Below are 15117 nucleotides of genomic sequence, written 5' to 3'. Positions count from 1 at the left end.
CTGGCACCTAATCTAGTGCTCTTTCTTCTTCAGGTCTGGACTGTGCAAGCTACTCACCACCCTGTGAGCAGAAACAACACAACGGGTGGCAAGGGCCCGGGCTCCCCCACAAGACTGGGGCAGAGTGGGGAGAGTCTCCTGGGGCAAAGGCTGAGTCTCCTCCATCAGACTGGAAGCTCCTCTGGAGCAGGGGCTGTCTTCCCCATCAGACTCGGGCTAGGGCCTGGGAATCCATAAACAGACCTCTACTGAGTCCCTCCTGTGAGCCAATCATTGTGGATACCGAGATGAGCAAGGCTGAGTTGGTGTTCTTGAAAGGCTCAGAGTCTGATACAAAGCCTGTTCCTTGCCTCCACCCCCAACTCACACAGTGGAGGTGGGGGGGGGAGGGCAGAGTGCAAAGTGGATAGGGGGATTGGTGCAGGGTCGGGCAGGGCCTGGGAATTCCGTGGGCTGCCCACAGCTAGGATAGTTCCTGTCCTCTCCAAATCCCAGAGGGACACTCAATGTCCGGGAGGAGGAAATTCTCAGCAGCTGTAGACAACACCCCACTGGTGCCTGGGGTTGGAGCCAAAGGGCTGATTGTTAGCCCAGCCTCAGAACCATGACCCCCCATTTAGGTGACTCCCCTCCCCACATCTGACTGCTACACCCATTGGGTGTAGCATCAGAGCTCCAAACCACTCAGGCCAGAGCTGGACTTGGTAAAAATTGGGTCGGGAATAAGCTTCAGCCAAGACTTCTGGGTTTGCACGCCCTCCCCATCCTGCTCTCAACAGAGGTCCAGGCAGTGGTTCCATCTGATTGTCTGACAGTTACTAGGTGCCTAGTACAATCCATATGGGAAAGAACTATGGCCCAGGACTTTGCAACAGCAACCCCCACTCTCTACCTCAGGGTCAGCTCCTCCCTGACTCTGCCTCTTAGCTTGAGCCCTGCAGGAGGTAACGTTTTCCCTCCCCAAGGCTGAGGCAACGCTAGCGTGGATGAGGAGGGACAACTGGGCTGGGCCCCAAGAACAAGGCCTGGGGTCAGAGGACACGGTTCAGTCCAGTCCCACATCCTCGTTCATAATCAAGTAAAAACCCATCCCATGTCTAGGCCTCCCTTTGCTTTCCTGCGAAATGGGAACAGGCAGGCACCCTCTCCTTCCCACTGAGGCCACCAGCAAGGATGGGGTCAGGATCTGGCACTGCAGAGCCGACCTGCTCCCAAGAGGGAGGATTATCAGGCCTGCTGCCCAGACCTTCTAGGCCCTTTCAGCCACGATCTGGCCTGAGAGTAGGAAGGAAACTGGCCAGGCCTGGGACAGTGTTCCTGGGAGCTCCTGTCCTCCCCTTCCATTTTCTCCTCCTCTTCCTGTCTGGTTCCTGGGGCAGAGTGTTCGGACTATTTCTGGCTGCCTCCTCAGGGCTTCCCAGGCTCCTACAAGTAGCCCCCATACCCCAGCCCTGCTTTGATGGAACAACCTGGGTTGGAGAGCCCTGGCAGAGGAGACACATTTGTGTGGGGTCTGCAGATTCATATATGAGGGTCTGTGAATACTTGTGTCCTAGTGGGGAGGGAAGTTCCCCTGCCCCCTTCCCACCTCTTGCTTAGGAGGTCAGTGGGAACAGTTCACTCTCCCAAAGCAGGCCTATGGGAGAGGATGTGGCAGCTGAACATTTCCTGAGTCGCAGAAATTATCCCACACGGGTCTGGGCCAATTTTCTCACTTGTAGAATGAGATGGCAGGAGGAATAATCACAAAGCTCCGTTCTGCCTGACATTTAGGATACACAGTCTTAGCTGGTCACTCTTACAAGTTCTGTGCAGTAGGAAAGGCATCCTGGGTGGGCAGGAGATCTGAGGCTGTCCGTCCCAAGCTACGTGACCCTGGGCAAGTTCTCTCCCCTCTCTGCCCCAGTATCCTCCACTGTAAACGTTGAACCTTATGATCCTAAGGTCCAACTATGACCTCCTGGCACAAGGAGATTGCCCAGCATTTGCAGCAGAGAGACAGTAGAGCATAGCAGTTAGGGTACACACTCTGGAGTCAGACTGGTTGCATTCCAATGCCTACTCTGACACTCTCTAGCCACGTGACCCTAGGCATGGCTCTTGACCCTAATCACTTAGTGCCTCGGTTTCTTTATCTGTGAAATGGGGCCATTAATAATATCTAATTCATAGCATTGCTATAAGCAATAAATGGATAATAGCTATAAAATGGGGGAAATAATAGTATCCACTCAGAGAATAGTTGTAATGATTATAGAGGTTAGTGCAAAGTGCTTACAATAGCACTTGACACATAGTAGGTGCCATTTAAGTGTCAGCTATTATTTCAAGACACCCCTCTCCTTCCCACTCAGAGACACATGAGCTCCTCAGCAGCCCCACTTCCCTCCTTCCAAGGTCTGGAGCCACAAGGCAATGGAGGAGTTGGGTAAGTAGGGAATAGACATCGACTTCCCAGTCCCATCCCAAGTCAGGGAGTGCTTCCACCTACAGGGGCTTACTGGACCTGCACCTGCAAAGTAGAGTTGCCACCCTCATCATTTTACAGAGAGGAAAGCCGAGACTCAAAAGAGATTGGACTAACTGGGAGCATAGGCAGAAGCCCCAGCCAAATTGGAATCCCCCGTCCCCCAGACCCAAGCCTAGCCCACTCTACTTGCCCCACCTCTGACCTTCCCTACAGCCCCCAGAGCCCACCCTCTCTGAGCCCATGGGGTGGGTTAGGTAATAGTCTTGTCCTTGATTCTTCCCAGATGAATAACCTTAGACAAGTCGCATACTCTCTGAGCCAAACTCAGAAAAGTTTAAGATATCGTCCCAATAGTGAGAAATAGGTATTATTGGCCCCATATTGCAGATGAAGAGGCAGAGGGTCACACTAGGGTACTTGCACAAGCGCACATGGCCTATATGGTGCAGGTTAAATAGGGTTATCTGTAAAGCAGCCCTCACAGTGCCCGGAACACAGTAGGTACTCCGTCATTCATCGCTATTTCTCATAGGGAAGTGAGTGACCACGCAGGTCTCCGGATGCCCTCCAGACCCATGGCCACCCAGCCTGCGGGCCACCCCATCACATGCACTGTACTATCTTTAGCCAGGAGATATTTATAGCCCCCAGAGAAGTTTTTTCACTGCGGTGGAGCCGCAGAGTCGGCGGCCGGCAAATCCAGGCCCCCAGTGGCTGCCTCCCCCCTCCGGCTCACCATGCCGCCCGGCTCGGGGACCCTCGTGCAGGTCTGGGTGGGCGGCCAGCTCTTCCAGGCTGACCGGGCTCTGTTGGTGGAACACTGCGGCTTCTTCCGAGGCCTCTTCCGCTCGGGCATGCGGGAGACACGGGCGGCCGAGGTGCGCCTGGGCGCGCTGAGCCCGGGCGGCTTCCACACCACGCTCCAGGTGCTGCGCGGAGAGCGGCCGGCGCTGGCAGCCACCGACGAACTGCTGCAGGCTGTGGAGTGCGCCGCCTTCTTGCAGGCGCCGGCGCTGGCGCGCTTCCTGGAGCACAGCCTCACGTCGGACAACTGTGCGTTGCTGTGCGACGCGGCCGCCGCCTTCGGCCTGCACGATTTGTTCCACAGCGCCGCGATCTTCATCCGCGACGGCGCGCGCGAGCTGGTGGCCGAGCTGGCGCTACCGGAGGCCTGTGCCTATGTGGCGACGCTGCGGCCCAGCAGCTACGTGGCCGTGAGCACTCACACCCCTGCGCCCGGCTTCCTGGAAGACCCGTCGCGCACGGTGTGCTACCTGGACGAGGAGGAGAACGCGTGGCACACGCTGGCCGCGCTGCCTCTGGAAGCGAGCACGCTGCTGGCGGGCGTGGCCACGCTGGGCAACAAGCTCTATATCGTGGGGGGCGTGCGGGGCGCCAGCAAGGAGGTGGTGGAGCTGGGCTTCTGCTACGACCCCGATGGTGGCACGTGGCGCGAGTTCCCCAGCCCGCACCAACCGCGCTACGACTTGGCGCTGGCCGGCTTTGACGGCCGCCTCTACGCCATCGGCGGCGAGCTCCAGAGGGTGCCCATGAGCTCCGTGGAGCGTTTCGACCCGGCCGCGGGCTGCTGGAGCTTCGTGGCCGACCTGCCGCAGCCGGCCGCCGGCGTGCCCTGTGCCCAGGCGCGCGGCCGCCTCTTCGTGTGCCTGTGGCGGCCCGCCGACACCACAGCCGTGGTGGAGTACGCGACGCGGGCCGACACTTGGCTGCCCGTGGCCGAGCTGCGGCGGCCGCAGAGCTACGGCCATTGCATGGTGGCTCACCGCGACAGTCTATATGTGGTGCGCAACGGACCTTCCGACGACTTCCTACACTGCGCCATCGACTGCCTCAACCTGGCCACGGGCCAATGGACGGCGCTGCCCGGCCAGTTCGTCAACAGCAAGGGGGCGCTCTTTACCGCCGTGGTGCGCGGCGACACTGTCTATACAGTCAACCGCATGTTCACGCTGCTCTACGCCATCGAGGGCGGCAACTGGCGGCTGCTGAGGGAGAAGGCCGGCTTTCCCCGGCCTGGCTCATTGCAGACGGTTCTCCTGAGGCTGCCCTCTGGCGTCCTGGGGCCTGTGGCCTCGACGACGCCGGAACAGTGACTCCTGGACTGGGTTTTAGGATGGGTGTACCCTGAGCCATAGCTGAGTTTGTGGGGCTGGCCTTAACAGCTTTTGGGAGCTTCTCTCTCCCTGGTTGGGATACCCAGGCCTTCTGGAGTTTGAATGTGTATAAGCAGTCCAGGAAGTGACAACGCTGGAGTCTGAGCCCCCAAATTCTTGGGCTCAGCTGAGAGCTGGTGGGTCACAATGTCAGTGAAAGGGGTGGGGATGGGATTGGATTGGAATAATCCAGGTTTGTGTGTGAATGCGCCAGTAACTTGAGCATGGCTAGGAGAGGTTTAAGTGATATTAATCAAACTGAATCAGTAGACAAGAATCAGGTACCTCCTGTGTGGCCAGCACAGTGCTAGCCTAACCTGGGCAGTAGTCAGAAAAACTCAATTTTAGCCGAACAGCTACAGGACAACAAAAAGTTTGCACATATATTTGTCTTGATACACAAAAGGTTGAAGGCAGTGTGCCAAAACAAAAACAAAAAACACACAGCATTAAAACACTAAGTACTGAAGAAAACAGGGAAAGGAAAAATCGGTAACTCCATAAAGCAGGAGAGTATACAAACCAGATGGGGAGATAGGCAGGATACAGTTAGCCGCTGAAAAGGGAGGTTGAGACGTCAGGGACTGTGAGATCTCCGAGGAGGAGAGACAGCAGGGAGAGCAGGAGTAGATGGGAAGAGTCTCTGAGCCCACTCTTCAGACAGAGCAGCTGTAGATGGAGGCTCTGGGGGAGGGGGCGAGGCTGAGCTGGCCTGTAGCAGATCATCGACTGCCCCTGAGCCTGGACTGAGACCTGTGTGAGAGAGAAGGGGTTCTGCACACCCCTCTCTGGAGATGGGGACTCTCAGTGGAGAACCCAGCTGCAAGACCCTTCACCATTACCCCAGGAGCTTTTAACCTCCATGACTTCAGGTGTTTCAGTGTATGATCCCAACCCTGGCCAGGTCCTCTGCTTCCTCCTCAGTTTTATCTCTTCGGCCACATTCTCCAGGTTCATTTGCTCCTCCAGGCCTCTGTTCCTGTCATTCTCTCAGCCTGAAATGCCTTTCCTCTTCCTCTCTCTGTTGGCTCTGTTCCTACCTGAGGCCCATGGGAAATCCTGGCCTCAGCAGAAGTGGGGAATGAAGTATCTGCATAGCAACCCCTGAGCAGGGAGGCTGATGTTGGGCTGTCCCTGGCTGCTTCTTCCCCGGCTCGGCTGACCTATGGCCCACGCCGCAGAGAATGCACTCTCAGAAGCCAGGGCCCTTCCAGCCCTGGAGTAGCCTACTCTGATGAACAGTAAACCATGACTTTTGCATCCTGTGAATAGTGTGCAAAGTACTTTCACATCTGTCTTCCCTTTCCAGCCCCAGAATCCTGCGAGTTGGTTATTGTATCAGTCAGTTCTCCAGGGAAACAACCAGTAGAAACCAATATAACCGATTTATTAAGGAATTGGCTCTTGCGACCGTGGGGGCTGGTGAGTCTGAAACCTGTAAGGTACGCTGGAAACTCAGGTAGGACTTAATAGTGTAGTCTTGAGGGGGAATTTCTTCTCCATGATACCTGTTTTTGTTGTTAAGGCCTTCAACTGATTGGATGAAGCCCATGTACATTATCGAGAGTAATCTTTACTTAAGCCAACTGATTATAGATGTTAACCACATCCGCTGAATATCTTCACAGTAACCTAGAGTGGTGTTTGATTACATAACTGGATGCTATAGCCTAGCCCAGTTGACACATAAAATAAACAATGGGTACCTGCTCCCTGTGGCAGGTGACATGTGAGGTTTGGAGGTTGAATGGCTGGCCCAAATTTGTACAGCGTGACAGAGTCCCTCTTTTTTGGGTCTGTCAGTATATACTTTTTAAAAAGTTAAAAGTGTGATTCATACAAATAGAAAATGATCACATGTCAAAGATTTATTTTACTTGCTAATGAGGGCACCAGAAGAATGGCAAAGCTGGTTCAAAAGAGCATTTGCAGGTGAGGAAACAGAGCTATGTATTTAATTTGAAAAGACATGCTGAAATAAGTCTGCTAAGTTAGAGATGAAGTTGGTTAATGTTTTCCAGGGCAATAAAACTGTAACTTTTGGGGTTATCTTCTTTACTGGACAGAAATCCTTTGCATCTTCCCTGGACCAAAATCCACAAGTTAGCAGGTAATGTCACAGAGTCTGGGCCCTAATCAACAGTAAATTGTAAACCAAACAAAGGTACATTCCCTTAGAGAATTAAATAACTCTTAGGGGAGCTATTAAATACAGCTGCAGAATGACACTGAAAGGACATGCAGCCCTCCTTTTGCCTTATTTCCCAGTTATGGTTAATTTTTCTTAACGGCACTGAACACTTGCCTCCTTGCTCATGCCTAACCACTGCTGAACACACTGCACCTTGCAACCTCGCGAGTCTCATCCATCCCACAGAACTTTGCATTTGGAGGCATCTGGGGGCTGGCTGAGCGGGTGTGCTCAGAGGAGGCCTGCAGCCCCTGGGGTCTGGTTGCACCTTGATCCAGATCAGCCCCTTCAAAGGTGTCTTTTCAGCATAATAACAACACTGTCCGCAGAAAATTTCCCACAGCGTCTTATCTGGGCTATATAAGAATGTTAAGTGGCAGGTAGCTGGGCAACACCCCTATCCCCAACCCCCTTTTACAGATAAAGAAAAAGCCCCGAAAGTAATGTGATTGGAAGGACCCAGCTACTGAGTGGCACAGCCTTGCTTTCCAGGGCTGCATATGTGTTTCTCTGCTGCCTCCTGGCTTGGCCTAAATTCTGAGGTGAGTGGTGAGTATCTGCCCAGCTCCCTGACACCTCCCTCTCCCCTCCTCACGTCTGCACTCCCCAGCTCTTTGGGGGGTTCATTCTCTTCCTTGGGTCTGGCCTTTTCTCTTCTCCCTCTTCTATGGGAAAATGAACTGTCCTAGGTTCTCTTGCTGTAGGATCTAACTGGGGGACTGCTAAGCCACTTTACCAGGTGTTAATACCAGATTAACATCCTGGGGGCTTCTCTCTTCCTCCCTCCCAGGAATTGTGGGGGAGAGGTCTTTAACACCCCAGCCCACCTTTTCCTCCAGCCTAAGTGTCCTCACAGTCAGGGCTCTGTGACTTCTGCCATAGACAGTATTTTTCTCCACTGCCCGCCTGCCTCGGTTGGGATGGTTAGAGGGCCTCGTTTGCAGGTGAAGAATCCCTCTGAGAGCTGAAATGACTCACCTGAGGTCACGCAGTCGCACAGCCAGTTTAGTGGAACAGCAGAGACTTGAACCAGGACTTGGGATTCTCAGCCTCTCGTACCTGGCACGGGGACTTTACCACTCCATGAAGTTTCTGGGGCACCAACCTGGTCTAGGTCGGCAAATTATAGAGACACTAAGTGGTTACTGAGCCCACAGAATCTGGGTTTGGTCTCTGTGAGAAGGCTGCCCCTCCAGCCCCTCGAGAAACCTCTACATACCTATACCCAGATTAAAGCAGCAGGGAGCATTTTCCTAAACCTCCCTGGCAGCCCTCTGGCCTGACTTGCTGGAGCTCTCTCCCATCCTCCACAAACCCTCTCCTTGCACAGGTCTCTGGATGCCCTGTACCCCAAGTTTCCTCTCCCTGAAAATTTCCTAGTTTGTTCATACAGCCTGCCTGACGGAGGCAGGAGAAACCAGGCCTTCCACTGCCCACCCTGGGCTGCTGCCTTGCTGGCCTCCCTTCAGTCTGTTTACTTGGCAGCCAGAGCCATCTTAGTGAAACATCAATCAGCCCCTGTTGCTCCTTCCCCCGGAACCGTAGGTGGCACCTCATCTCATTTGAGTGAAAGCCAAAGTCTTTTCAGCCCCCTCCTGCCCACCCCCCATCCCCATTTCCTTGCTGACTTCATCTCCTACCACTCTCCCCCTGGCCACATTGCTCTTCAAACGCACCAGGTACACTCCAACCTCAGGGCCTTTGCCCGGTGTCCTGCCAGGCCAGCGGGCTTGCTCCCCCACGTCCTACAGGTCTTTGCTCAGAGGTCACTTTCACTCTGAGGCCTTTCTTGACCACCCTACTTAAAATCTTCCCCCCTTCTCTGCATTCCCTCCCTTCTCCTGTTTTATTTTCCTTCATAGCGTTTGTCATCACCTATGATAATATAGTTTTAGTTTTTTGTTTTTTGTTTTTTTTCCCTTCTACTAAAATGTGAGTTCCTCAAGGGCAGAGACTTTTGTCTGCTTTGTCCACTGCTGTATCATCAGCACCTGGAACAGTGACTGGAACATAGTAGGGGCTTAATTACATATTTGCTGAATGAGTGAATGAATGGATAAATGGTGCTCAACCAATGTTTGTTGAAAGGATGAATTAATTGATCAATTGATCAGTCAGTCAGTCAAGAAAGGGAAAAACCCAAAAGAGAAGTATTTGCACCCCTAGGCTCTCAGATTTCAGAGGACAGGGGGTATCATTTCTGGCTGGGAGTAGGGTGGGTAGCAGGTGACCAGGGAGCATTTTCAGGATTCGCTGATGAACCGTGGGGTCCACAGCTTGCCCTGCGCAGAGGGGAATCAGAGAACAACGGTGACTAATGGGTCACTTCTCTGCCTTCCAGGGAGGAGAAGAGACTGAGATTGGAAATGCTAATCATCCTTTGAAGAATCGCTCTTCTTGGCAATGGTTTACACACAGGGCTGGTCTGTTTATTTTCCTTTGGCCCCAAGCAGCTGGGCCTCTTTTTCATCCTAATTGCTTTGTTTCAAGTTGCTGTCACTTCCCAGAACAGCAGCAAATTAACTGTGCTGGTGGGAGACACAGCTGTCGGCCAGACAGGCCGCTTCTGAGCGTGGGCACCGGGCGTGGGACCCCATGAAGGGGCTGCAGCAGGAAGTCATCCCAGCAGTGTCCTCTGCAGCCCTCATGACTCTGCCCACTGGAGTGGGGGAGCACGGAAAGAGGCAGCCCCTCTCTCTGGCCTCACAGCAACTGACAAAAGGTAAAAGGGGCCTTTGTAGGATCACAGAGTCTTGGGGTAGAATGCACGCATCTAGTTCAACGTCTCTATTTTAATGGGAGGAAAGTGTGGTCTAAGACGGCCAAGTAAATTGCCTGGCAATTTCCCCAAGTTAAATCTAGAATCCTCTTCCCATTGCACCATGTGGCATCTCCTTGTGCTGCCTCCCAGGACATGCATCAGGGACGTTACCCAAAATGACCCTTCAGGCCTACAGTCCCCTATTCCAGGCCCCGCTCTTTATTTTTTCAGGAAAGCTCACCCCTCTGTGTCCCATTCTTTCAGCACGCTGAGACCCTTCAAAGCACACACACGATTTTGCCAACTCTAAGGGTGGCCTGAAGCCATTGGCCCAGTATGCTTCTCTTCCCAGGTAGCATATAGGGGTCTTCCAAAGATGTGCCTAACTCCACGGTCCTGATTTGCAGAAGGAATTTCAGATGCTCAGAGAGGGACATAGCATGGGGTTAGGGTGGAAACCCAGGGACCGAGGATCTTGCAGGCACCACTCTGAGGAGGGACAGCTCTCTTGCCTGCCATTCATCTGTCTAGCCCTCCAGCCAGCCTGCCAGCTGATTGTGGAGTCAAAACTGGGCTCTGACAGTGACGTTTGATTGTGGGTATGTTCCTTAACCTTTTTGAACTTAAGTTTTCTCAACTGCAAACAGCGGGTTGTTATGAAGAGGAAATGAGAACTTCTAGACAAGCATTTGTTTTATGTTATTCTCGTCTTCCTGCCCCTCCTCCCTCCCTTTCTGTCCCCCCCCCTTCCCCAACTCATCCTTTATTGAGACCCTTTCTGTGAGGAAGGGACAGGTTAGATGATGGAAACATGTCCCTGCAGTCTCTGTACTTATCACTCAGTGGGGAGGCAGGGTGGTAGGATAGTTAAGCCTGGGCTTGTGTCAGGAGGACTTGTGCTCACATTCCAGCTCCGTCAGTTACCTGCTGTGTGATCTTGGGCAAGCCTGGTTCTTTTATAAAATGGAGATGATGGTAACACTTGCCTTACCTAAAGTCATTATACAGATATAGTGAAGCACCTATAGTTGTGGGGCTCGGGAAGTTGATTGAAGCCTGAATGTGAAGAGCCTTAAATGCCAGGCTGGAGAACCTGGCCTTTATTCTGTGGGAAGTAGGGAGCTACTGCACGTCTCTGAAGTGGTGCTATGAAAGACAAAGGCACTTCTTGAATTCAGATGCCAAGCCTTGCCTCCTGCCTTGTGCTACGTGTTTCCTGTTTGTCCCTCCAGATCTCCTTTCCTCTCCTCCAGCTCTGTGCCCCAGGAGGCTGCCCTGTTTGGGTTATTATCAGTGGGCCCTGGACTCTGGCTCCCAGTGGGGAGCACCAGCAGAAGATGGGAGGTGGGGAGGAGGGTGAAGTCAGGGTATTTAATTCCTGGCTCCCTCCCTATAGGGTTGCCTTGCACTGACCTTTTTTCCTCCACTGACCAGAGCCAGGTGGCCTCTCAGTACAGCCTTTTCTGTGTTGAGGTTATGGTGGCTGCCCCCTCCCTCACCTCCTGGTTTAAGAGTGGTAAGAGCCCCACTGTCACCTTGCACAATCCCTTGTACTTGCCCTATGCCCTCTGTCTCTTTCCTCAGAGGAAGTTACCCCATTTGCATGTGCTCTTTCCTTCCAGGGCCCCAACCGATACATGCCATGACCCTCTGGCCCTCAGCTCCTTGGGCATCTGTCACTTAGGGCCTAGATTTAGGCACAAGCAAAGGATACTGGGAAAACCTCCATCTCAGTGCCTTTGCCTGATTACAAAATCATGGGAACCAGAGGACTGTCTTACAGGAAAGGGCGGTGTCTCAGTGACTGGAAGCTGGGGGCTTTGCCTCCCAAGCCGCTTGGATTTGCGGGGAAAACATTGACCTTTAGAAGCTCTCCGAGGAGTGGCTGGGAATGGAAACAGAATGAGATGCGTGAAATCCGGGGAGCTCAGCTTCTGCTTTCCCCTCCCAAGTGAGGAACCAGACAGATCTGCCGCCCCAGCTTCAAGGAAGGGCCTGGCTCTCCACTGCCGAAGCCAGGCCTGACCTTTATCAGGCTTAACCAAGAGGTTCTGCAGAGTGTGGAGGAAGAACCCCAGAGATCCCCACTGCAGGTCCAGCCCTGACACCCATTTACTGCGTTATGTTGGGCTGGTTGCACCACCTCTCTGAGCCCCACTTTGCATCTGTCAACAAGGACAACGACCCATCTGGTGTACAAAATTACTGTAAGGTCAAGTGAGGGTATGTGTGTGCAGGCCCACTGTGAGGGGAGCCAGTGCCATGTAGAAGCAGGAAAGCGCCAGCGTCTAGCTCAGAGTTCCTGGATTCTAATCCAGCTCTAGTACTTTCTCCCTGTGTGTTCTTGGATAGTTATTTAACCTCTCGGAGCATCAGGTGGGCATCTGTCCATAAGGATGATAACAGTACCTAAATTATAGGATTGTTGGGAGGTTAGCTGAGATGGTACATGGAAAGAGCTTACAAGAGTGCTGGCCCACAGTGTCAATAAACTGGAAAGCTCACCACTGTCAGGCCAGGGCAGATGACTATTTTGGCAAAAGCCGTTGGTCTGGCTCCAGCTAGAGAAGGCAATTAGCGACTACATGATGTGGTTGGGGAGCCCAAAGAGGGACTTTGAAAAGTATCTCCCCCCATTCCTCTCAGTTAGGGCACTGTTTCCAGAATATAACCCCTCGAAGCCCCATCGTCCTAGGGACATAGGACAGGCCAAGTCTGGTGGAGGCAGGAGGGGAGTGTGCTGGGTGGAGAGGCAAGCAGTCCTCTAACCTGGGCTGTGGAATGGTCTTCCCAGCCGCTGGTCTGACTGCAGATCCAGATGCTGAGGAGGTGTCATCTGGGGACCCATGGGTCCTAGCCCCTGTAACTGAAGGCCCTGCCCCTCTGGGGAGCTGAAAATGCTTCTCTTGGATTCAGCCTCCCACTCTGAACCCTAAAAACAGCTCTGGGCTGCCCCTAGACCACCCCCTTTGCTACCTGCCCCCACAGGGCCCAGAGTTTGAGAGGACAGCTCCATCCTCACTCCCAAGGCCTACGCCAGCCTCCAGGCCCAGGGCCTCTGACACTCTACACATCCCAGCTGGTCCCAGGGGTGCAGGCTCCTGGGGTGCATACACACTGCTGCTTTGCAAAGCAAAGCTCCTCATCACAGAGATCGGGGAGTTAGAGCTCAGCCTGGTCTACCACAAGAGAGTGTGGTCACTGCTTCTGACCCTTAGCTCAGGGAGAGTGACCATGGTCGTCTCTGCTTTGCCCTGCTGCCATAAAAAAAGGAGCACATTACAGGGGTCCCTTCCCATGGGACACTAGGGGGCCTTATACCAATTAACACAAAGACCCTCCCAGCAACCACCAGGATCTCCTATTCACTCCAATCCCAGCCACGTGATCCCTTCAGGCTCTTGGGGGCTGGTCGGTAAGGAATGAGGGGTGGCTGACCTGGTCCCTGGAAATCCCCCAGAGTTTCCCTCAATACTTTCTGAAGGGCCTTTCACCTGGGAATTCTGTGAAAGCTCTTTGGAAGCCAGTTACCTTTCAACTTGGGCCACTGCTCAACAGGGTAACTTTCATGAGCCCCCTCTTTCCCTCCCTTTCTCACTCTTCATTAAGCAAATACTTCTGAGTTCCTCCTCTGGCCACAAGCTGTGTAGGGACAGGCCAGGCTCAGCCTCTGCCCCCAGTGGGTGAAGGAAGCAGCCCCCACCCCTGTCCAGTTGCAGAACCACAAAGATGACTTCCCTGAGGGAGAGAATGTCCCTCCGTGAGAACCAGGACTTCCATGGCCAAGGCCCAGCTTTCCCTGGTCCATCCTTCCAGTCTTGGCCCTTTCTCAAGGTTACTAGGCCGACAAGACGCATCCTCGGCCCATTTGGCTGCTGCCTTTACTCCTCCCACCACAGCCCCCAGCCATGGCTGTCTTCACATCCAGTAGAGTGCCAGCCAGAGAAACTACCTTGGTTAAGTTAAGGAGAACAGGATTTTGGGGGAGAACTTTGGTGGCTCTAGGTTCCCTGGGAAGGCCAGAGTGCCAGGCTAGTAAAGGACAGGAGGCAAGCAGCTGCAAGGTCCACTGCAGGAGACCTGTTTACAGTTCCTTTGAGGCCACAGCCAGAATGAGTGTGCTCAAGATTTAAAGGTCCTTTGCCAGAGGCTACCTGGCCCTGTGTGGGTGACATGTGCCTACCCCTCGATGGGGTAGACAGGGTACCTTGACTAAGAATCCAGTAAGATGGCCCATGGCAGCAGGGAGGTAATTCCCCAACTAGGGTATCACTTAAGAATAGGGGGAATCTTGTTTCACAAGAAGCTAAGTATGTGGGGGGGCCATAAGGTCCTACAACCTCATTATGAGGTATGTACTTGGAAGATCTGAGAGCAGAGACATGAATGGACATTTTCTCACTGGTGTTTATGGAGGCAGTATTCATGATTTGCAATGGGTGGAGGTGGCCTAAGGGTACATTGAATGAGGAACAGAATGGTGAACTGTGGTGTATGCATACAACGGAATATTGAGCAACTACGAGGAGTGACGCTGAGAGACACACAACGAGGTGAATGGATCCTGTAGACAGCATTTTGAGTGAAGTATGCCAGAAACAAAGGCAAACACTATAATGCCTCACCAATATAGACTAACTACAATGTGTAAATTCAGAATTGAATCTCAGAGCACAGCCTAACAAGGGAATGATTATTATAAGCTCTTACAGCAGTCAAATCTATTCCTGACTTGTAATGGCTATCTTCAAACTCTGAGGTGCTGATCCCTTTGTGTATAACATGATTGGTCTCTGGAACACTGGGTATCTCTGAGACACTTGAAACTCAAGAGTTAGACTCGGCAGATATGAATGTCAGTATTAGCGCATACAGCAACTGTTTTAAAAAAAAAAAAAAGCTGAAAAAGAGCCCAGAATTCAATTAGTGATATGAATGAAGCACATCTGGTTAAGACTAGGGCAAATCGGGCCAAAGGGTAAAGGTTGAAACTGACTGTGTGTTAAAACTTCAACTTCCATGTGAGACCAAGAAAGAGATGTTCATTTTGTGCAGGATCTATATTTTCTGAACAATGTAACTTCTACAGTCAGTTTGTTCAAACACCACAATTGCATGGAACTTTGAATAGGAAGTGAGATGTGGTAGGTTTGTATAGGTTAGAGTGAAATAGTGACATATCCCAAAATAATTTGGGTGAAGAATAAAAATATATATGCAGGGACCCCTGAGGAGCTGGGGGAAAATGCGGAAGTGTTGGACTTCCTCACCTGGATTGTTGCTGATGTTCTCACAAACACTGAGGACTGATGGTTTGGTATGCTGAGCCCTCTATCTTGGGGCTTGCCCTTATGAAGCTTGTTACTGCAAAGGAGAAGCTAAACCTGCTTATAATTGTGCCTAAGAGTCTCCCCCTGAGTGCCTCTTTTTTGCTCAGATGTGGCCCTCTCTCTCTCTAACTGAGCCACCTCAGCAGGTGATCTCACTGCCCTCCCCTCTACATGGGACCTGACTCCCAGGG

General features: G+C 52.6%; 1 protein-coding gene across 1 annotated transcript; it reads left to right on the top strand.

The window, feature by feature from the left end:
• Window positions 1-3207: 3207 nt before the first annotated feature.
• Window positions 3208-4584, top strand: KBTBD13 (kelch repeat and BTB domain containing 13). Its single transcript, XM_037835085.1, has one exon. The coding sequence runs from the start codon at window positions 3208-3210 to the stop codon at window positions 4582-4584; it is 1377 nt and encodes a 458-aa protein (XP_037691013.1).
• Window positions 4585-15117: the final 10533 nt, after the last annotated feature.

This window comes from Choloepus didactylus, chromosome 4 (assembly GCF_015220235.1).
Source record: "Choloepus didactylus isolate mChoDid1 chromosome 4, mChoDid1.pri, whole genome shotgun sequence".
NCBI classification, from domain to species: domain Eukaryota; kingdom Metazoa; phylum Chordata; class Mammalia; order Pilosa; family Megalonychidae; genus Choloepus; species Choloepus didactylus.
This window is presented reverse-complemented; position numbering and strand designations above follow the sequence as displayed.